At 43.2% G+C, this 24695-nt stretch overlaps 2 protein-coding genes across 10 annotated transcripts in view; one reads left to right on the top strand and one right to left on the bottom strand.

Moving 5' to 3' along the window:
• The window catches only part of LOC137381380 (sialic acid-binding Ig-like lectin 13), a 213867-nt gene that overhangs the window by 172996 nt on the left and 16176 nt on the right, over positions 1 to 24695 (top strand). The window lies entirely within an intron of this gene.
• LOC137381379 (cystathionine beta-synthase-like protein) overlaps positions 1 to 24695 on the bottom strand; it is a 64502-nt gene that overhangs the window by 36533 nt on the left and 3274 nt on the right. For 4 of the 5 annotated variants that reach the window (XM_068053871.1, XM_068053872.1, XM_068053873.1 and 1 more), the window contains exons 2-6: positions 17144 to 17198; positions 8563 to 8726; positions 3180 to 3286; positions 2154 to 2288; positions 145 to 224 (exon numbers count right to left, since the gene is read on the bottom strand). In XM_068053871.1, the coding sequence (XP_067909972.1) occupies positions 145 to 224; positions 2154 to 2288; positions 3180 to 3286; positions 8563 to 8693 (453 nt within the window). In that variant the 5' untranslated portion in view covers positions 8694 to 8726; positions 17144 to 17198. The remainder of the gene's footprint in view (positions 1 to 144; positions 225 to 2153; positions 2289 to 3179; positions 3287 to 8562; positions 8727 to 17143; positions 17199 to 24695) is intronic. The other variant, XM_068053875.1, reaches the window with a different exon arrangement.

Below are 24695 nucleotides of genomic sequence, written 5' to 3' on the forward strand. Positions count from 1 at the left end.
GTGTTGCTATGACAGACAATCATCAGACTAATTCAAGAGCAGTAGCTTTGTTGCATCTGAAATAAATTGAGCCCCAACATGGAGTATTTCTGAATAGGAACTATTCCTTTATTCAGAATTAGGGTTTCTTAGTGCTACTTTTACCTTCTCTAAGCTCATCTTCTCTGGCATGACAATAATACAGCGATATCCTTTCACAGCGGCCACTAACCCCAGGCCAATGCCTGTGAAAATATGAGTTGATAAGAATCTTTAAGACACTTAGGACAGTCAGAATCCAGTACTCAACATCGAAAATGATTAACCCTTTAATCTAATCACTTACCTTCTGGAATGTTTGGGGTGATTACAGCCCCTGATTTCCCACCACTGATTCTCATCAGGACAGTGAAAACTGCTCCTTATATCAAAGCTTGAAGTAGAAGTCCATGACTCACTAAAGATTGTAATTCAAAACCAACCTATTCTGTTGCAGGCAACATTTGACATTTAGTGCAAGGGTATGTATTGGAATTCTTAGATCTTCAATCAAAATAATAATGGCCGGAATGCCGATCCCATCGCCTACCCGCCCCCGTTGCCATTTTACGAGCAGCAGGGGAGGTTGAAAATGACCCGCCCACACCAGGCCAATTATTTGCCACTTAAGGGCCTCCTCACACCACCGCTGGTATCTTGTTAATGGCAGCCAGGTACTTTGCCAGCCGATAAGGCCGCCCAGTAAAACGAGACGGCCTCCTTGTGGACTGGGGATGGGGCCCTTGACGTGGCTCAGCAGATTTTCCCTGGCGAGGCCCGAAACCCCACTCCCTTTCAGTGTTGGCATCCATGGTCCTCTTCTGGCTGGGTGCAGTCCCAAGGAAATGCCAGCCCTCCGATTGGTCGGAAGCTCCTGAAGACAGGACCTCCTGCTGCAGGGGGCGAAAGTGCTGCCTGGGGCCTATTAAGGGCCTGGGACATGAAAAACCAGTGCGTGACTTCCAGGCTCTAGTGGGCTTGCCCCCAACTTTTCAACCAGTGAGCGGGGCTCCACCGCCAAATAAAATTCTGGCCAATGTAATCATTCTGTGTCAGAGCCATCCCATTTTTAAAATTTATTTATTTTATTTTTTATTTCGAGATACAGCACTGAAACAGGCCCTTCGGCCCACCGAGTCTGTGCCGACCATCAACCACCCATTTATACTAATCCTACACTAATCCCATATTCCTACCACATCCCCACCTTCCCTATATTCCGCTACCACCTGCCTATACTAGGGGCAATTTATAATGGCCAATTTACCTATCAACCTGCAAGTCTTTGGCTATGGAAGGAAACCGGAGCACCCGGCAAAAACCCACGCAGACACAGGCAGAACTTGCAAACTCCACACCGGCAGTACCCAGAATTGAATCCGGGTTGCTGGAGCTGTGAGGCTGCGGTGCTAACCACTGCGCCACCCATGATGTTGATTGTGGCATTGGGTGTTCTAGGACAGAGTCCAGTTGCAAAGTTGAAACATTGCATTCTGGAAACAAGACCACTTGTTCCTACTCTAGTCATATTGTTGTTTTCATTATTTCCTCAATTTGGGTTCACTTGGAATACTTTTCAGGAGCTGGATGAATATTTGACCACAAAAATCAATGTGCAATGACTTTGTGGGTATCATGTTTTGGGATCTCTTGACCAACTTTCCACAACAAAGATTTGGAGCATGTTTCTTTGACTATGTTTTAAAGCACAGAGGTTTAGAGTTTCTGCTCAGTGCATAATCAGCAAAATGCACTCAGGATGCACTGAATGCTGCATCGATTTGTCATTCAGAATGCCTACAAAATGGTACCGGCAAATTTAGCAGTGGGACCAATGCCTGGCCAGATTGGGCGAAGGTTGGTCCATGTTAAATTGGTATGCTTTGCACCCATTTTACTCCTGAGAAATGGGTGCGACACATGCAACGTCTACACCACTGGCTCCAGAAATCTGTAGGGCTTCAGGGGCAATCTTGGGAGTTCAACTGAAGACCTGGGCAAAAGAACAGAACCTGGGTACACTGCTGAGGAAGGCTTGTGCTGGAATTTCCTAAGATGTATTGCTGTCTTCCGTTATGTTGTAATCCAATGACCCACTTCGCCTCAAATCTTTTGGCCGATGTCATAATTCTTACCTGTGTTACCTGAGGTTGGCTCAATGATGACATCACCTGGTTTCAGAATCCCTTGCTTCTCAGCATCTTCGATCATTCGTAAAGCAATGCGGTCCTTAACGCTCCCACCAGCATTGAAGAACTCACACTTTGCCACTAGAAAAGATGTTAGAAAAGTAGCCTTAGGGAAGTTAAGTTTCCAGTTATTTCTGTTCTGACATTTTATCAATATCTAGCACACAGAAGCTAAATGATGAGTGTAAATAAAAATTAGCACAAAATATTGAGTTAGTGTTGCATTAAATAACGAAATTAGTGGTAGTGATATTATTTTTAAGAATAATCTTATTGTAAAATATGTTCTAACACAAAGTAGCCCAAAGTAGCCCTGTTTCCGCCAGGCAGACAGGATTAAAATCACCCCTCGCCCTTTCATGGGATACTCTCCACTGTACTAAGCCAACTAATAAGGGAAAGATTTCCTTTTGTCACTATATATTAGAGACATTGTTAACATAGTGAGGAAATTTCCCAATCGTCATCTCTAGCAAATTTAAACAATTTTTTATGACATTTTTGCAATTTGCCAAAAAGAGCAACCTGAGGAAAATTTTCCCATTATCTCACTAATATTTTAATTAGATATTAATTACTGTTCTAAGTTTCAATAAAACATTTTTACATAATCTTTCATTTTATAGAATATTTATTTTAAAAATGGACAAAATACATTTTCCTATAAAATTTATTGACAGATTGAAGATTGTTTGATTGAAGAGTAATCCCTCAAATTTGATCCAAATGCAACCAATATAACTTCTGTCTTTATAATACAAAGACTTGGATTGTACCAGCTGCTCATAATGCTGGAATAGTTGATTGCAGCACAACCATAATAGCTAAACTATAGCACCAGGCTCACATTCGTCTCCAGATTATGCCATGTTTCTATGCAGCAACCACAAAAAAAATCTTTGAAAGCTACAGGTCTATAATATGGAAGAATCTGAGCTCATTCATGAGAGACAGAAACATAAAATTACTTACATAGTTCACATTTGAGTCCATACTCTTTTGCAATACTATTGATGCGAATGAGGGGAGTGTTACCAATTTTATAAAGGACATTAGGCAAAATCTTGGGGGAATCCTTCCTGCAAAAGAAAATTAAAGGCATGCAATTTAACAGAATGCTGTGAACACAGTCTAAACTAGTCTGACTGTCCTGCCCAAGAGTAACTGCAGCACAAGGGAGGAGTCAGTGGTGTAGTGGTAATGTCACTGGACTAGTAATCCAGAGGCCCCGGGCTAATTTGGCTAACATGGGTTCAAATTTCACCATGGAATTTAAATTCAATTAATTAATTTTTAAAAATCTGGAGTTGAATTCAATCTGTATCTCCTGGTCCTTGTAACATTAGTTAAAGGGAACAGTCATTCTCTAGCAAACGTATCTCAGCCTGTCATAATCTTGTACACTTCTATTAAATATCCCCTCAATCTCCTTTGTTGTAAGGAGAACATACCCAGCTTTCCAACCTAACCTTGTAACTAAAATCCTCCATCCCTGGAACCATTCTGGTAAATCTCCTCTGCACCCTCTCAAGGACCCTCACATCCTTCCTGAAGTGTGACGACCAGAACTGGATGCAATATTCCAGTTGGGGCCTAACCAGAGCTTTAAACAGGTTAAGCATAACTTCCCTCCTTTTGTAGTCAACACCTCTATTTATGAAGCCCAAGATCCCCAAAGCTTCACGAACCACTCTCACAATAGGGCGGCACAGTGGCGCAGTGGTTAGCACCGCAGCCTCACAGCTCCAGCGACCCGGGTTCAATTCTGGGTGCTGCCTGTGTGGAGTTTGCAAGTTCTCCCTGTGTCTGCGTGGGTTTTCTCCGAGTGCTCCGGTTTCCTCCCACAAACAAAAAGACTTGCAGGTTGGTAGGTAAATTGGCCATTATAAATTGCCCCTAGTATAGGTAGGTGGTAGGGAAATATAGGGACAGGTGGGGATGTGGTAGGAATATGGGATTAGTGTAGGATTAGTATAAATGGGTGGTTGATGGTCGGCACAGACTCAGTGGGCTGAAGGGCCTGTTTCAGTACTGTATCTCTAAACTAAACAATATGTCCTGCTACCTTCAAAGATCTATGCACATGCACCCCCAGGTCCCTCTGTTCCTGCACACTTTGGAACTGTGTCACTAAGTCTATATTTCCTCTCCCCGTTCCTTCTGCCAAAATACAGCACCTCACACTTGTCAGTATTAAATTCTATCTGCCACTTGTCTGCCCATTCTGCTAGTCTATCTATGTCTTGTTGTAGGTGGTTTATATCATCCTCACTGTTTGCCATACCTCAAAGATTGGTGTCATTGGAAAAATTTGAGATTCTACTCTGTATTGCAAGATCAAAGTCATTGATATATAGTGGAAATAGCAGTGGTCCCAGCACTAACCCTTGGGGAACACCACTGTCTACCATCTTCCAGTCTGAAAAAAAATCATTTACTACAACTCACTGTTTTCTGTTCTTAAGCCAATTTTTTTTTTATCTAATTGGACACTGATCCTCTAATTCCATGAGCTCAATTTTGTTAACTAGTATTTTATGTGGTACCTTATCAAATGCTTTCTTAAAATCCCTATAAACAACATCCACCGTATACCCTTCATCAACCTTCTCTGTTTTTTCATCAAAAAACTCAATTAGATTAATCAAGCATGATCTGCCTTTTACAAATCCGTTCTGGCTATTCTTAATTAAATCACACCGCTCTATGTGTCTGTTGATATTTTCCCTGATTATTGTTTCTAAAACGTTATTCACCATTGATGTTAAACTAATTGGCCTGTAGTTGCTAGGAATGTCCTAACATCCTTTCTTTAATAAGGGTGTCACATTTGCCACTCTCCAATCCTCTGGCATCTCCCACGTCTCCAGCGAAGATTGGAAGGTTATGGCAAGGCCTTCTGCTATTTCCATCCCCACTTCCTTTAGCAACCTGGGATGCAAGCCATCAGACCAGGTGAGTTATCTACCCTAAGTTTAGCCAGGCTTTTTAGTACACTCTCACCCCTCTCAATTTTTATCCTATCCATGCCTCTACTCTCTCCGCTTCCACTGATATTTTGTCAGAATCTATTTCCTTAGTGAACACTGATGCACAGTACCCATTAAGTCTGTTAGCCTTATCCTGTGCCTCTAAGGATATATTGCCCTCTTTATCCCCAATAGGCTCCACTCCACCTCTTACTACTTGCTTACTATTTACATGCTTGTAGAAGATCTTTGGGTTCCCTTTTATGTTGACTGCCATTCTATTCTCATATTCTCTCTTTGCCAGTCTTATTTTCCTCTTCATCTCCCCTCCCAACTTACAGTATATGGCCTGATTCTCACTTTATGAGTTCATCTGATATGCATCATACACCCTCTTTTTTGTTTCATCATAGTATCTATCTCCCTTGTCATCAAAGGAGCCCTGTTTTTCATTCCCCTACCTTTGATGGAATGTTCCTAACCTGTACCTGAAACATCTTTACCTTAAATATAACCCATTGGTCCGATACAGCTCTTCCTCTCAGTCTTTGGTTCCATTCTACCCTGGCTAGATCCCTTTTTATCGTGCTGAAATTAGCCTCTTCCAATCTAGATGTTCTACCTTATTTGGTTCCTTGCTTTTTTGCATTACTAGTCTAATCCTTATGATATGATGTTCACCCTTACCCACGTGCTCCCCCACAGACACTTGGTCCACTTGGCCACCTCATTTCCCAGCACCAAATCCAGCAATGCCTCCTTTCTAGTTGGGCTGAGAACATAATTTTTATTTTAATTTTATTTTTCTTATTTTTTTATGATCAAGGAAGTTCTCCTGAACACATTTCAGAAATTCCTCCACCTCCTTACCCTTTATTCTAACATGATACCAAATGATATTTGGGTAATTAAAGTCTTCCAATATCACCACTCCATAGTTCTTGCACATCTCTGGTGATTTCCCTGCAGATTTGCTTCTCTCTCTCCCTCTATTTGGAGACCTACAGAATACTCCTTGTAACATAATCATACTCTTTGTGCTCCTCAACTCTAATCTAATGATTCTGTCCTTGCCCCTTCAAGGACATCCTACCTTTCCAACAGTGCAATGTCTTCACTAATCAGTACTGCTGCCCCACCTCCCTTTTCATCTTCTCTATCTTTTCCTAATGCTTTATATCCTTTTATATTAAGCACCCAGTCCTCGCCATTTTTAAGCCAGGTTTCTGTTTTTGCCACTACATCATATTCCCATACTACTATTTGTGATTGTAGCTCACCAACCTTATTCACTACACTTTGTGCATTTACACACATGCATTGCAATCCTGTCTTTGCATTCCTCATAGTCCTCCTCAGTCCTCTCCCCTCTAATGCAGAACTACTTCCTTCTCTAGGACTGTCTAACACTCTCACATTATGCACCTTATTCCTTTTTTCTACTTCTACATGCTGATGTCCATCCCCCTGCCAATTTAGTTTAAACCCTCCCGAACCACACTAATGAATCTCCTCGCGAGGACATTGGTTCCAGTCCGATTGAGGTGCAACCTGTCTCTTCTGAATAGGTGCCTCCTGCCCCAGAACTGGTCCCAATGCCCCAAGAATCTGAAGCCCAACTTCATGCACCACTTCAGGTCATGCATTGATCCCCCATTTTCCTATTTCTACTCTCACTATCTCGGACGTCATGGAGAGGGTGCAGGACCTTCTGCAGGGATAAGGGGAGCGAGCCAGAAGTTGTGGTACATGTTGGTACCAATGACATAGCAAGGCAGGTATTGAGGTCCTACAGTCAGATTTTCAGGAGCTAGGGAGGAAGTTAAAGAGTAGGATCTCAAAGGTGGTAATCTCTGGATTACTCCCAATGTCAGGCAATAGCGAGAGTAGAAATGCCTCTGCCCTGAACAGTCACAGCATCTGTTGTTTCTGTTCATTGAATCTTGACCCGAGTGGTTCAGCAAACAGCAGTCAGGACTGGTCATGCTGACGCAACCACCCAGAGGGAAGATCAGTGTAATGGAATCCTAAGTAAGTAGCTGGTACCAGAAGTTGCACTCGAGCCATAAGGGCATGCTAAATATGTCTAGACTTTTACCCAGTAAATTTGCAATTTTCTATTTGGGAAATATAAACTGCCATTACAGTCCTGCTCAAAAGATGAGTTGGAGTGTATCAGTTAAGTTTGATTAATTGTACCATAATAAACTTCTGGTCTTCGTATTTTATGCATAATTAATTATTAGAACCACAGTGATGTCATAGGGCGTTAATATCTCCCATGAACATGTCACAAATCAGGAGTGTAATGGAATATTCACCACTTGCCTGGATGGGTGCAGCTCCAACAAGGCTCAAGAAGCTTGACATCTGCAACAAAGCAATTCACTCGCTTCACTCCCTCCACAACTGCCGTACGTGCCTGCAGTGTGTACCATCTACGACACGCACTGCAGAAACTCGCTGTGGCTTCTGTAACAGTACCTCCCAAACCTATGTCCTTTATTACCTTAGAAGGTCAGGGGCAGCAGGCGCATGGGAACACCCCCCACCTCCAAGATTCCCCTCCAAGTCACACACCATCCTAACTTGGGCATCTATCGCCATTCCTTCATCATCACTGTCAAAATCCTTGAAGTCCCTACCTAACTGCACTGTGGGAGTACCTTCACCACGTGCACTGCCGCAGTTTACGAAGGTGATTCACCACTACTTTCTAAAGGGGAACAATGCATGGGCAATAAATACTGGCCTTGCCAGTGACGTCCACATCTCGTGAATGAATAAATAAAATTAAAAAATACCTCCCATGAACACTAGGGCAATTCTACAAATAAAAATTGCTTCAATTTTTTTTAAAAAGAAAATGCAACAGGCAATGAGCTCCTGATTGTGATCCTGAAACGTTGCATTTCAGTTAATGACGACAAACCACACAAGCTAGTCTCTTCTAGTTTATGTCTGCTAAACCCTTGATTAGATTACAATAAATTGTAATCAATTCTGTATTTACTCTACAGAGTTTGGTGATGATTTCATTGGTTAAAGCAGTTGCAGGCAATAGATTACATTCTTACTCAAAAGATTTAGTTGAATAAACAGAATACGCCAGAACAGTTAATTCAGTGTCCTTCGCTTGTGTAAAGAATGTAAATATGTCTGATGGACTTTGATAATTCAGATAGAACCACCTTGTTGATCTCTATTGCATATAAAAATAAGTGTAGTAACTGACTATGATCTCGCAAAACAGCAATAATAAACTCATAATAAAAAAGATTTGATTTTGTCAGACAATAAAAAGCAATGCTTCTCTTTATATAGTTCCAAATGACTTGTGTCTTGTTTCTGTGATGCTACTTCTCCTAATCATATATAATACTCACTGCTCGCCATGGGTGTGAGGTGATTTGGATGGTGGCATTCCCAGACTCCAGGTGCAGCGCAATGGGAGGTCTGGCATCCTCAGCTGCTGCTTTTTGAGCTCTTTCATTTCGGTGCTCTGTTTGGAAGTCATTGTGTCAACAGTAGAGTGAAAAACTGCTTTAATCTGAAGAGAAAATTGAAAAGCTTTTATTAGTACTTTTTATGCTTTCAATTTTGATTAATGCCTCATTTTTTTCTGTGCAGTGTGCAACTGAAACATGCAAACTAGCAAAGTTGCCAATTCAGTTGCCAGAGTGTGCTGAGTTACCTGACATTGCTTGAGGCAGTCCTGATAACACAATGGGCCTCAGTGCTCTGCTTAAGAAGGGAGTGAGTCAGTGTTTCCGGGACTGATGTCATGGGGGAGTATTTGCTAGGGTGGTTGGGGAGGGTTTAAACTAAAATGGCAGGGGGATGGGAACCTTTGCAAGGAGTCAGAGGAGGGGGATCAAAGACAAGAACAAAAGACAGTAAGGGGAATAAGAAAAGTGATAGGCAGAGAAATCAAGGGCCGGAATCAAACAGGGACACAGTAAAAAATATTGGGAAGAGGCCAAGTAATGTTTAAAAAGACAAGCCTTAAGGCTTTGTGCCTTTAACGCGTGGAGCATTCGGAATAAAGTGGATGAATTAATCACGCAAATAGATGTAAACGGGTATGATATAGTCAGGATTACAGAGACATGGCTGCAAGGTGACCAGGGGTGGATGGGAAATGAACATCCAGGGATATTCAGTATTTAGGAAGGACAGACAAAAAGCAAAAGGCGGTGGAGTTGCATTGCTGGTTAAAAGAGGAAATTAACGCAATTGTGAGGAAGGATATTAGCTCTGATGATGTGGTATCTGTATGGGTAGAGCTGAGAAACACTAAGGGGCAAAAATTGTTAGTGGGGGTTGTGTATAGACCCACAAACTATAGTCATGATGTTGGGAATGGCATTAAACAGGAAATTAGAGATGCATGCAATAAAGGAACATCTATAATTATGGGTGACTTTAATCTGCATATAGATTAGGCAAATCAAATTAGTCACAATACCGTAGAGGAGGAATTCTTGGAGTGTATATGGGATGGTTTTCTGGACCAATACGTTGAGGAACCAACTAGAGAACAGGCCATCCTAGACTGGGTATGGTGTAATGAGAGAGAAATAATTGACAATGTAGTAGTGCGAGACCCCTTGGGGACGAGTGATCATAATATGATAGAATTCTTCATCAAGCTGGAGAGTGACGCAGTTGATTCTGAGACTAGGGTCCTGCATCTTAGTAAAGGAAACTACGAAGGTATGAGGCGCGAGTTGGCCATGACAGATTGGGAAACGTTACTTAAAGGGATGACGGTGGATAGGCAATGGCAAACGTTTAAAGAGTGCATGAATGAACTGCAACAATTGTTTATCCCTGTCTGGCGCAAAAGTAAAACGGGAAAGGTAGCCTAACCATGGCTTACAAGGGAAATTAGAGACAGCATTAGATCCAAGGAAGAGGCATATACATTTGCCAGGAAAAACAGACCTGAGGATCGGGAACAATTTAGAATTCAGCAAAGGAGGACCAAGGGATGAATTAAGAAGGGGAAAATAGAGTACGAGAGCAAGCTTGCGGGGAACATAAAAACTGACTATAAAAGTTTCTATAGGTATTTGAAGAGAAAAAGATTGGTGAAGACAAATGTAGGTCCTTTACAGTCAGAAACAGGGGAATTTATTATGGGGAATAAAGAAATGGCTGACCAACTAAATGCATACTTTGGTTCTGTCTTCACAAAAGGAGGACACAAATATCATACCAGAAATGTTGGGAAACACAGGGCTTAGTGAGAGAGAGGAAATGAAAGAAATCAGTATTAGTAGAGAAATAGTGTTGGGGAAATTGATGGGATTGAAGGCCAATAAATCACCAGGGTCTGATGGAATGCATCCCAGAGTACTTAAGGAAGTGGCCCCAGAAATAGTGGATGCATTGGTGGTCATCTTCCAAGATTCTATAGACTCTGGAACAGTTCCTAGCCCACTATTTAAAAAGGGAGGTAGAGAGAAAGCAGGGAATTATAGACCAGTCAGCCTGACGTCGGTAGTGGGGAAAATTCTAGAGTCCATTGTTAAAGATTTTATAGCAGAGCACTTGGAGAACAGTGGTAGAATCGGGCAGAGTCAGCATGGATTTACGAAAGGGAAATCATGCTTGACAAATCTATTAGAATTCTTCGAGGATGTAAATAGAAGAGTTGATGAGGGGGAGCCAGTGGATGTGGTTTATTTGGACTTTCAGAAAGCTTTCGACAAAGTCCCACATAAGAGATTAGCATGTAAAATTAAAGCGCATGGGATTGGGGGTAGTGTATTGCGATGGATAGAAAATTGGGTGGTGAACAGGAAACAAAGAGTAGGGATAAATGGGTCTTTTTCCGAATGGCAGGCAGTAACTAGTGGGGTACCGCAGAGACCGGTGCTAGGGCCCCGGCTATTCACAATATACATTAATGATTTAAATGAGGGAACTAAATGTAATATCTCCAAATTTGCAGATGACACAAAACTGGGTGGGAGGGTGAGTTGTGAGGAGGATTCAGAGAGGCTTCAGGTTGATTTGGACAAGTTGAGTGAATGGGCTAATGCATGGCAGATTCAGTATAATGTGGATAAATGTGAGGTTATCCACTTTGGTAGCAAAAACAGGAAGGCAGATTATTATCTGAATGGCTATAAACTGAGAGGAATATGCAACGAGACCTGGGTGTTCTCATACACCAGTCGCTGAAGGTAAGCATGCAGGTGCAACAGGTGGTAAAAAAGGCAAATGGTATGTTGGCCTTCATAGCGAGAGGATTCAAGTACAGAAGCCAGGATGTCTTGCTACAATTATACAGGGCCTTGGTGAGGCCACACCTGGAATATTGTGCGCAGTTTTGGTCTCCTTATCTGAGGAAGGATGTTCTTGCTATAGAGGGAGTGCAGTGAAGGTTTACCAGACTGATTCCTGGGATGGCGGGACTGAGATATGAGGAGAGATTGATTCGGTTAGGATTATATTCACTGGAGTTCAGAAGAGTGAGGGGGGGGAATCTCATAGAAACCTATAAAATTCTAACAGGACTTGGCAGGGTAGACGCAGGAAGGGTGTTCCCGATGGTGGGGGAGTCCAGAACCAGGGGTCATAGTCTAAGGATACAGGGTAAACCTTTCAGGACTGAGATGAGGAGAAATTTCTTCACCCAGAGAGTGGTGAGCCTGTGGAATTCGCTATCACAGAAAGCAGTTGAGGCCAAAACATGGAATATTTTCAAAGAGGAGTTAGGTATAGCTCTTGGGTCTAAAGGGATCAAAGGGTATGGTGCGAAAGCGGGAACAGGTTACTGAGTTGGATGATCAGCCATGATCACAATGAATAGCGGAGCAGGCTCGAAGGACCAAATGGCATACTCCTGCTCCTATTTTCTATGTTTCTATGTTTTTCTATGTTTCTACTCTTGATCCTTGTAGTTCAAGGGTCTGAAAGGGTTAATCTTGAGAGTGTAAAGAATACCTCCTATCAAGATGATACAAGAGATCATGTGAGAGAGACTTGAAGCCAGATGCAGAGTGTGGCTTTTTGTGGAATCATACAGATGAGTGTGAAGGTGTATATAGCTCTAATATAATAAATATCAATGTTCTAACTGACCCAGACTGAAGTATCTCTATCAGCTGGACTAAGTAAGGTGGCAGCATACCAAAGCAACATATAACAATCCTTATTCTATGACCCTAATACTGAAACGTGTGGGATAGATTTTTATCTTTACTGCCTGGGCATTAAATATTGTTGGGTTGGGAACAGGGCAGGGTGAATCTTGTTAAGGAGTATTGTGTGTTAGCAACAGAACCCATCTGATATTCCTTTCACTTAAAGTAATGATGGGGCAATTTGATGGGCTCTTCTCAACCTCTCCAACTTTTGACTCAACTGGCCAGACCATCCTCCTGCAATACTCCTCCTCTGTTGGCTGACTGAGTGGCAATGCCCTCACATGTTTCCACTCTTACCTATTCAGTCATTGCCAGAGAATGTCCAGTACTGGCTTCTCTCCCCACTCTGTTACCACTGAAGTCCTCTAAGGGTCTTTGCTTGACCCCCTCTTATTTCTCATCTACACCTCTGCAACATCAGCAAAAAACACAATGTAAGATTCCACATATATACTGATGAAACTCGACTGTCGTTAACCTCCCCGCTCACACCTCGTTGTCAGTCTGCTTGTCCAGTATCTGGTCCTGGATAACTGCAATTTCCTCCAATTAAAAGTTGGGAAGCCCAAAGCCATTGCCTATGGACCCCGCCACAAACGGCACCGCTTCAATCCCTCTTGCAACTTTCAAGTCATATTTGACTCTTAGCTGAGCTTCCAAACCCATAGCCACTCCATCACAAATATGCCAACTTCCATCTCAGAAATGTTATTTGTTTTCACCTCTGCCTCAGCCTACCTCTTTCATACTTTTATTACTTCCTAACTCAACTGTTCAATTGTATCGTGGGAGGAAAAGCTTTAATCAAATTGCTAAGATCCTTTCTTTGGCTCAGTGTTAATTTTTATCTGTTTACACTCCTTTGAAGGGGTTTAGGACATTTTTCTACATTAATGGTGCGATATAAATGCAAATTATTGCTGTTTATCTACTGTCCGTTAAAGTGAATGGACAGGAAATTCTGGGCAGTAGACTCACAATTTTCCAACATGGTGCCCGCTATGTGCAAGTCTACACTGGGTACATTGGCTCTCAGAGTTTTAGTAGGCTATTGTACTGTGAAGGAAACCTCAACCAAGCTGACCTAACATCTACACTCTTTAGCCTGCTGGGGTTTTGAATAGCTGCCACGGCCAAGACGGAAGAAGTGCACTGTTTATTCTAGTTCCACTTCTCCATGGGTCACAACATTTATTTAAATTTTTCCCACTTGCCAATACAGTCAATCATAGACTCTATTTTTATCCCAGAAAATACACCAACCAGGTTTCTTTAATAATCCACAAAATTATCAGTTTATTATAAAAAAAAGTCTTAACCAGCAATGAAGTAAAGCATAAACACAGATTGAAATGTTAAAGTTTCCTTTTTACCTTAGCACCTCACACTTACACACACATACACCAGTTAACTGGAAAAAAAGGGATTTTTGTTTTTTAGAGCTCTATTACAGACAAAAAACACTTGGGCTGAATACTTGCTCATTCCTGACGAAACAGAAGATGAGAGATGTTGTGTTCCAAACCTGGTATACAGTCTGGTCTCTGAGTACACGCAGAAGGGTCACTGGGGTCTTTTCAGGTGGTGTTGAGAATTAATTTTGCAGACTTTTCTTCAAAGACGAGACACCAGATGAGTTGACAGTGGACTTCTCAGGGTCTTTAAGAGAGGTGCTAGAAAGCGGAGCTGGATTGTGGTCTTCTCTCCTTCCTTGGGAATTCTCCTCTCTTTGGAAGTTCTCTCCCTTTTTATACAGTTCAACCCCAACTCAAAACAATTCAAAAGCAAAACTGACAACAGGAGTCAACCTTTTGACCTCCATCAATCTTGACCTGTCACTCTATGCAAACAATTTCTCTAAATATCCAAAATTCTCTATTGTTTATTGAGCTGGAAGTCAGGTGGTTTGCAGGAAAGGCTTGCTGTTGTTGTTGCTGAAAGTCAGGTAATTTCCCAGAAAGGCTCCACAAACAGGACTATCCCGGTAGTCCAATCAATTCAGCCTGTTCCGACCCCACTGAACTTATTTCTTCCTATCTTGAATATATCCAATCTCCCCTGGACCAGTCTCTTCCCACCTATATCTGTGACTCTTCTGATGCCTTACGTCATTTTGGCAATTTCCAGTCTCCTGGCCCTAACCGCCTCCGCTTCACCATGGATGTCCAATCTCTCTGCACTGTGATTCCCCCAGCAGGACAGTCTGAGGGCTCTCCGCTTTATCCTTGAACAGAGGCCGAACCAGTCCCCATCCACCTCCATCTGGCTAAACTTGTTCTCACATTGAACAACTTGTCCTTCAAGTCCACTCACCTCCTTCAAATAAAAGGTGTTGCTATGGGTACCTACATGGGTCCTAGCTATGCCTGCCTTTTTGTGGCGTATGTTGAACAGTCCTTGCTCCAGTTCCACTCAGGCCCCGTCCCCCAACTCCTTTTCTGGTACATTGATGACTGTATCAGTGCCGTTTCTTGCTCTTGCCCCGAACTGGAAAACGTTATCAACTGTTTCTACTTTCCACCCTTCTCTCACTTTTACATAGTCCATCTCTGACACTTCCCTTCCTCGACTTCTCTGTCGCCATCTCTGGGGATAAACCGTCGCTAATATTTATTATAAGCCCACTGACTCCCACAAGTACCTTGACTGCAGTACTTCACACCCTGCTTCATGTAAGGACTCCATTCCATTCCTCTAATTTCTCCATCTCCGATACATCTGTTCTGATGATGCAACTTTTTACAACAGCGCTTCTGATATGTATTCCTTTTTCCTCAACCAAGGATTCCCCCCACTGTGGTTGACAAGGCATTCAACTATGTCCGACCTATTTCCCACACTTCTGCCCTCATCCATTCCCCTCTGTCCCAGGACCGCAACAGGATTCCCCTTGTCCTCACTTTGAACCTCACCAGCCTACACATCCAAAAGACCATCCCCCGCCATTTCTGCCACCTCAAGCGTGATGCCACCACCAAATGCATTTCCCCTCCCCTCCCCTGTCAGCATTCCATAGGGATTGTTCCCTCCACAAAACCCTGGTCCACTCTTCCATTACCCGCAACACCTCATCCCCTTTCCATGACATCCTCCCATGCAATCACAGGAGGTGCAATACCTGCCCTTTTACCTCCTCACCATCCAATGCCCCAAGCACTCCTTTCAGGTGAAGGAACGATTTACTTGTACTTTAAAAATTCCTTCCTGGGATGTGGGTGTCGCTGGCTAGGCCTGCATTTATTTCCCATCCCTAATTGCCCTTGAGAATGTGGTGGTGAGCTGCCTTCTTGAACTGCTGCAATCCATGTGGGGTAGGTACACCTACAGTGCTATTAGGGAGTCCCAGGATTTTAACCCAGTGATTCAATTTAGTATACTGTATTTGCTGCTCACAATGTGGTTGCCTCTACATTGAGGAGACCAAACGCAGATTGGGTGAATGCTTCGCAGAACATCTCCGCTCAGTCCAAAAGCGTGACCCAAGTTTCCAGTTGCTTGCCATTTCAACACATACTGCTGAACAGTCCTTGCTCCAGTTCCACTCAGGCCCCGTCCCCCAACTCCTTTTCTGGTACATTGATGACTGTGCATGGCAGCCCTCTCCTGGAGGCATTTTCTGACCCCAGGCCACCCCACCACCACAACAACCCCTGACATCGGGGGGGGTCTGTAAAATTCAGCCCCAACTCTGCTTCTCTCGCCACAGCTGCTGCCAGACCTGCTGAATATTTCCGGCGCTTTCTGTTTTTATCCCAGAAAGGCTCGTTTTCCTCACAAGACCTCTCAGTGCCCCTTCGGAAAAACATTCCCCGGGACTGTTTTTCAAAGTCAAGTGGCATTTACATGACCACCTTTGAAAACCCCAAAGTTTAATATTTCTTCAATCTTTCACAAATGAAATGAATCCTCAAAAAATATATTTAACAAAACACAGAGGCACTTTCATTACATAACAAGCAAGATTAAAAGCTCTGACACATTTCTTCCTCCCTTGCCTAACACTACCCTTCCCTAGAGGACAAGTTGCCTCACCTCAGCTGCACATTTGCAAATCAAGTTTCAACGTGTTTCAAATTGGTTAGGGGTTGAAACGCATTGCCTATTCATGCAGATTCACTCGCAGCTTTCAAAATAGAATTGGATAATTACTTGAAGAGAAAAGATTGTCAGGACTATGGGGTAAAGGCAGGGGAGTGGGACTAGCTGAGGTGCTCATGCAGAGAGCCAGCATGGACACGACAGGGTAAATGGTCTCCTTCTGTACTGAAACCACTCTAGAACTCTGTGGGCTGGATTTTAAGCACCTCCTGCAGGGAGTGGCGGTGGACGATAAAATGATTTTAAGATGCCTTAATGTACCACACAGCATTATAACATGAAATTAGATTTTTCCCTGCCAGAATTGGATGAGATCTCTGATAGGACAATACAACTTGATGTTTCAAGAACATACAAGACTTGTGCAAAAATTTTTCCTTGTAAATGTACGTTTTTGCATCGAATCAGTTCAGATACTGAGTCTAACGGTACAACGGCGGAGCAATTCTAGTCTTATATCGCACATACTGCTTTTGTCAAAAACAGTCACTTTCTCCAGCTTCTAATTGATCAGAATTCTCGCATCTCAGTGAAAGCCATGATTAGTGCCGAGACATTATCCTTTTTTTCCAATTCATTTGCTAATTACTCTGGAAATTATACTGTTAAGATTCTTTGTTCTTGCCATTTGAAAACAATTAAGTGCAGTCATGAAGAAATATCACATATCAAACAAATATCAAACAAATCATGTTCAGGCTAACCATACCTGTGGAATATCAGTGGTCAAATTCTGATGGGTTTCTTCAGAAGATGATATCGGGCTATAGGCAGAGAACAGGAAAGTAAGATTGGTTCTGGAATGCTTCAACAAAGCACTAGCAGATAGCAGAGGCTAAGTGCCTATTATCTGTCCTATGTGTTTATGGCTCACAAACCCTCCTACTTTTTCTTACTCCTCATTATGCATACTTGCAGTATTTTTTGAATTAGCAGCAAAAGTTGATGGAAAAATACACATTGGAAATTATTTGCAGTCTGCTTCACTGCAGTTTTTATTGCAAAAGAACCAGGGGGGACCAGCGGGTGGGGGAGGAGTTGAGGATAATTCTTTTTTTTGCAGTGAGTTATGATGATCTGGAATGTACAGCCTGATTGAATCTGTATCCATCACCCAATGACAACTTTCAAAAGGGAATTAGATTTATACCTGAAAAGGAAACATTTGAAAGACTATGGGGAAAGAGCAAGGGAGTGGGGCTAATTGGATAACTATCAAAGAGCTGCCACAGCACTATGGACCAAATGGCCTCCTTCTGTGCTGAATGATTCTACAATTCTATAAACACATCAGCTAAGTCAAAGAGACTTGTTTGAATTGCCAACAATGGGGTCAACAAAATGCAACAAGCATTACATTGCCAGTAAAATTTGAGGACTAACACTGATATTATTCCATAATTCAGGACCATTGGAGAAAACTTATAGATAGTGGTATTGTCATTGGGCTAGTAACCCAGGGTATTGTCCTGGGGATATGAGTTTGAATCCCACCACAGCAGAAGGTGGAATTTGAATTCAATTAGTAAATCTGGAATTAAAAGCTAGTCTAATGACGGCCATGAAACCATTGTTGGTTGTCGTAAAAACCTATCTGCTTCACTAATGTCCTTTAGAGAAGGAAAGGAAATCTGCTGCTTTATCTGGTCTAGCCTACATGCGACTCCAGACTCACAGCAATGTGGTTGACTCTTAAATGCCCTCTGAAATGGCCTAGCAAGCACTCGCTTGTATCAAACTGCGACGAGGTCAAAGAAGAATGAAACCAGACGGACCATCTGGCATCGACCTAAGCACCAATAGTAAACCCAGCCCTGTCGACCCTCCAAAGTCTTCCTTAACATCTCGGGGCTTGTACCAAAGTTGGGAGAGCTGTCCCACAGACTAGTCAAGCAGCAGCCTGACAGTCATACTCACGGAATCACACCCTACAGACAATGTCAAAGACACCACCAGCAGAGGTGGCGGCACAGTGGTATACAGGTGGGAAGGGGTTGCCTTGAGAGTCCTCAACATTGACTCCGGACCCCATGAAGTTTCATGGCATCAGGTCAAATATGGGCAAGAAAACCTCCTGCTGATTACCACCTACTGCCCATCCCTCCTCCCCTCAGCTGATGAATCAGTACTCCTCCATGTTGAACATCACTTGGAGGAAGCACTGAGGGTGGCAAGGTTGCAGAATGTACTCTGGGTGGGGGACTTCAATGTCCATCACCAAGAGTGGCTCACTAACACCATTACTGGCTGAGTCCTAAGGGACATGGCTGCTAGACTGGGTATGTGGCAGGTGGTGAGGGAACCAACAAGAGAGAGACAAACTTGACCTCATCCTCACCAATCTTCCTGTTGCAGATGCATTGGTCTCTGACAGTCTTGGTAGGAGTGACCAGTGCACAGTCCTTGTGGAGACAAAGTCCTGTCTTCACATTGAGGATACCCTCCATCATGTTGTGTGGCACTACCACTGTGCTAAATGGGATGGATTTCAAACAGATCTATCAATGCAAAACTGGGCATCCATGTGGCACTGCGGACCATCAGAAGCAGCAGAACTGTATTCAACCAAAATCTGTAACCTCTTGGCCTGACATATCCCCTACTCAACCATTACTATCAAGCCAGGGGATCAACCCTGGTTCAATAAAAAGAGTGCAGGAAGGCATGCCAGGAGCAGCACCAGACGTACCTCAACGTGAGATGTCAAACTGGTGAAGCTACAAACCAGGAGTACTTGCCAAACAACATAAGCAGCATGTGATAGACAGAGCTAAGCGATCCACAACCAACAGATCAAATCTAAGCTCTGCAGTCCTGCCACATCCAATCATAAATGGCGGTGGACAATTAAAAAAACTAACTGGAGGAGGTGGCTTCACAAAACTCTCTCCATCCTCTGGCATCTACTCAGCAATGTGGAAAATTGCACAGGTATGTCCTGTACACAAAAAGCAGGACAAATCCAACTCGGCCAATTACCGTCCTATCAGTCTACTCTCGTTCATCAGCAAAGTGATGGAAGGTGTCGTCAGCAGTGCCAGCAAACGACACTTGCTTAGCAATAACCTGCTCAGTGACAGCTCAGTTTGGGTTCCGCCAGGGCCACTCCTGACCTCGTTACAGCTTTGGTTCAAACATGGGCAAAAGAGCTGAACTAAAGAGGTGAGAGTGACTGCCCTTGACATCTAGGCAGCATTTGACCAAGTATGGCATCAAGGAGCCCTAGCAAAACTGGAATCAATGGGAATCAGGGGAAAATTGTCCGCTGGTTGGAGTCATACTTAGCGCAAAGGAAGATGGTTGTGGTTTTTGATGGTCAATCATCTGAGCTCCAGGATATCACTAACAGTTCCTCAGAGAAATGTCCTAAGCCCAACAATCTTCAGCTGCTTCATCAATAACCTTCCTTCAGTCATAAGGTCAGAAGTGGGGATGTTCACTGATGATTGCACAATGTTCAGCACCATTCGTGACTCCTCAGATACTGAAGCAGTTCATGTAGAAATGCAGCAAGACCTGGACAATATCCAGGCTTGGGCTGATAAGTGGCAAGTAACATTCGCGCCACACAAGTGACAGGTAATGACTATCTCTGACAAGAGAGAATCTAACCATCTCCCCTTGACATTCAATGGCATTATGATCACTGAACCCCCCACTATCAACATCCTGGGAGTTATCATTTACCAGAAACTGAACTGGAGTAGCCATATAAATACTGTGGCTCCAAAGCAGGTCAGAGGCTAGGAATTCTACGGTGAATAACTCACTTCCTGCCTCCCCAAAGCCTGTCCACCATCTACAAGACACAAATCAAGAGTGTGATGGAATACTCTCCACTTGCCTGGATGGGTGCAACTCCAACAACACTCAAGAGGTTCAACACCATCCAGAACTAGGCAGCCCACTTGATCCCACAAACATTCACTCCTTCCACCACTGACACACAGTGGCAGCAGTGTGTACCATCTACAAGATGCACTGCAGCAACTCACCAAGGCTCCTTAGACAGTACCTTCCAAACCTGCGACCTCTACGCCCTAGAAGGACAAGGGCAGCAGATGCATGGGAACATGCAAGTTCCCCTCCAAGCCACACACCATCTTGACTTGGAACAATATCACCATTCCTTCACTGTTGCTGGGTCAGAATCCTGGAACTCCCTTCCTAACAGCACTGTGGGTGTACGACCCCACACGGACTGCAGCGATTCAAGGTGGCTCACCACCACCTTCTCAAGGGAAATTAGGATGGGGAATAAATGCTGTCCTAGCCCGTGACGCCCACATCCCATGAATGAATAAAAGTAAGTAGCATTTATTTAGCAAATAACAGCAAATCATTAGCATCCAGGAGCTCTGATAATAAGACACCTTATGCTGGAAATGGCCATTTAAGTTACATTATAATAACAGCCAAATAATATGCCTGACTGCTCAAAGACAAGAAACAGAAAACCGTCAATAGGGTTATCAATAGTATACTATTTCCTACATGCTATTAGTTATTTCTGAGTATTTTATAACTTTATCAATTATGGTTCATAAAGTCAGATTCATTCCAGGAATCAAGATCCATAACACATTTAAAATATATATAACAAGTGGTAAAGGATTTGGCACTTAGCTATCCAAGCAAACTCCAACTGCCAGTAAATGCCACAGCTTGTGTTGAACTGTATTCTGTTCTGTATTCACTGGTAAAGTTTAATTGTTTAATATTCGGGAGAATTGTATTTGCCTCCTTTTATGGAAAAGGAGAAGACAAAGCTACTCCTTTCCAGTCAAAGGAAAGTGCCAATGGAATGGAAGCTACCTGCTCAAATGTCACTGGCACTTCTCAGCAGTGGTTCCCAGTCACTTGTAACAGCGAGGAAGGGAAATAGTTTTTATCAATGAAGACCGCTGTCTTATTTTTAGGGCCAGCTGTGAGAATATAGAGTAACTAAAATCTGAGGAGGAACCTAGTTAAATGTATGAGAAGGGACTGACAGTTTCACAATTTATGACTTTCAACCCTTTAAGACAGATAGATCAGAGTATTTTATAAATGATGAGACATGTACAGAAATCACTAAAAGTTAATGGACCAGTACAAAAAGTCATTACAAAGGCCTTTAGCTCAAGGGAGCTGAAATTTATGCTACAGTTGTATGAAGCTTTAATAAGTCTGCATCTGGAGTTCTGCAATCAGTTCTGGGCATCACATCTCAGGAAGGATACATTGACCTTGGAGGGAGTTCAGCACAAATTCACCAAATTGGCACTAAGGCTACAGGGGTGAAATGAGAAGAACAGGTTACTGGAACCAGACTTGTATTCCCTTGAACAGACAAGACTCAGGATAATCTAACTGAGGTGTTTAAGATGATTAAAGGATGTGATAGGGTAGGTAGAGAGAAACTATTTCCTCCGGCAGGAGAGTCCAGAACAAGGGGGTAAAACCTTAAAATTGGAGCTGGGCCATTCAGGGGTGATGCCAGGAAGCACTCCTTCACACAAAGGATAGTGGAATTCTGGAATTCTCTCCTCCAAAAAGCTGTTGAGGCTAGATCAATTGAAAATTTCAAAACTGAGCTCCACAGCTTTTTTTTTTTAGGTAAGGGTAATTACGGGATATGGAACCAAACCAGGTAAATGGAGTTGAAATACAGATCAGCCATTTAGAATTTAGAACATTACAGCGCAGTACAGGCCCTTCGGCCCTCGATGTTGCGCCGACCTGTGAAACCATCTGACCTACACTATTCCATTTTCATCCATGTGTCTATCCAATGTCCACTTAAATGCCCTTAAAGTTGGCGAATCTACTACTGCTGCAGGCAGGGCGTTCCACGCCCTTACTACTCTCTGAGTAAAGAAACTACCTCTCACATCTGTCCGATATCTATCACCCCTCAACTTAAAGCTATGTCCCCTCGTGTTTGCCATCACCATCCGAGGAAAAAGACGCTCACTATCCACCCTATCTAACCCTCTGATTATCTTATATGTCTCTATTAAGTCACCTCTCCTCCTCCTTCTCTCCAACGAAAACAACCTCAAGTCCCTCAGCCTTTCCTCGTAAGACCTTCCCTCCATACCAGGCAACATCCTAGTAAATCTCCTCTGCACCCTTTCCATAGCTTCCACATCCTTCCTATAATGCGGTGACCAGAACTGCACGCAATACTCCAGGTGCGGTCTCACCAGAGTTTTGTACAGCTGCAGCATGACCTCGTGGCTCCGAAACTCGACCCCCCTACTAATAAAAGCTAACACACCATATGCCTTCTTAACAGCCCTATTAACCTGGTTAGCAACCTTCAGGGATTTATGCACCTGGACACCAAGATCTCTCTGTTCATCTACAGTACCAAGAATCCTCCCATTAGCCCAGTACTCTGCATTCCTGTTACTCCTTCCAAAGTGAATCACCTCACACTTTTCCGCATTAAACTCCATTTGCCATCTCTCAGCCCAGCTCTGCAGCCTATCTATGTCTCTCTGTACCCGACAACATCCTTCGGCACTATCCACAACTCCACCGACCTTAGTGTCATCTGCAAATTTACTAACCCACCCTTCTACACCCTCTTCCAGGTCATTTATAAAAATGACAAACAGCAGTGGCCCCAAAACAGATCCTTGCGGTACACCACTAGTAACTAAACTCCAGGATGAACATTTGCCATCAACCACCACCCTCTGTCTTCTTTCAGCTAGCCAATTTCTGATCCAAAGCTCTAAATCACCTTCAACCCCATACTTGCGTATTTTCTGCAATAGCCTACCGTGGGGAACCTTATCAAACGCCTTACTGAAATCCATATACACCACATCCACTGCTTTACCCTCATCCACCTGTTTGGTCACCTTCTCGAAAAACTCAATAAGGTTTGTGAGGCACGACCTACCCGTCACAAAACCGTGCTGACTATCTCTAATGTACTTATTCTTTTCAAGATGATTATAAATCCTGTCTCTTATAACCTTTTCCAACATTTTACCCACAACCGAAGTAAGGCTCACAGGTCTATAATTACCAGGGCTGTCTCTACTCCCCTTCTTGAACAAGGGGACAACATTTGCAATCCTCCAGTCTTCCGGCACTATTCCTGTCGACAATGACGACATAAAGATCATGGACAAAGGCTCTGCAATCTCCTCCCTAGCTTCCCAGAGAATCCTAGGATAAATCCCATCTGGCCCAGGGGACTTATCTATTTTCACACTTTCCAAAATTGCTAACACCTCCTCCTTGTGAACCTCAATCCCATCTAGCCTCGTAGCCTGAATCTCAGTATTGTCAACAACATTTTCTTTCTCTACTGTAAATACTGACGCAAAATATTCATTTAACACTTCCCCTATCTCCTCTGATTCCACACACAACTTCCCACTACTATCCTTGATTGGCCCTAATCTAACTCTAGTCATTCTTTTATTCCTGATATACCTATAGAAAGCCTTAGGGTTTTCCCTGATCCGATCCACCAATGACTTCTCGTGTCCTCTCCTTGCTCTTCTTAGCTCTCCCTTTAGATCCTTCCTGGCTAGCTTGTAGCTCTCAAGCGCCCTAACTGAGCCTTCACGTCTCATCCTAACATAAGCCTTCTTCTTCCTCTTGACAAGCGCTTCAACTTCTTTAGTAAACCACGGCTCCCTCGCACGACAACTTCCTCCCTGCCTCACAGGTACATACTTATCAAGGACACGCAGTAGCTGCTCCTTGAATAAGCTCCACATTTCGATTGTTCCCATCCCCTGCAGTTTCCTTCCCCATCCTACGCATCCTAAATCTTGCCTAATCGCATCATAATTTCCTTTCCCCCAGTTATAATTCTTGCCCTGCGGTATATACCTGTCCCTGCCCATCGCTAAGGTAAACCTAACCGAATTGTGATCACTATCACCAAAGTGCTCACCTACATCTAAATCTAACACCTGGCCGGGTTCATTTCCCAGTACCAAATCCAATGTGGCATCGCCCCTGGTTGGCCTGTCTACATACTGTGTCAGAAAACCCTCCTGCACACACTGGACAAAAACAGACCCATCTAAAGTACTCGAACTATAGTATTTCCAGTCGATATTTGGAAAGTTAAAGTCCCCCATAACAACTACCCTGTTACTCTCACCCCTGTCGAGAATCATCTTCGCTATCCTTTCCTCTACATCTCTGGAACTATTCGGAGGTCTATAAAAGACTCCCAACAGGGTAACCTCACCTCTCCTGTTTCTAACCTCAGCCCATACTACCTCAGTAGCCGAGTCCTCAAA

This window comes from Heterodontus francisci, chromosome 22 (assembly GCF_036365525.1).
Source record: "Heterodontus francisci isolate sHetFra1 chromosome 22, sHetFra1.hap1, whole genome shotgun sequence".
Taxonomy (NCBI): Eukaryota; Metazoa; Chordata; class Chondrichthyes; order Heterodontiformes; family Heterodontidae; genus Heterodontus; species Heterodontus francisci.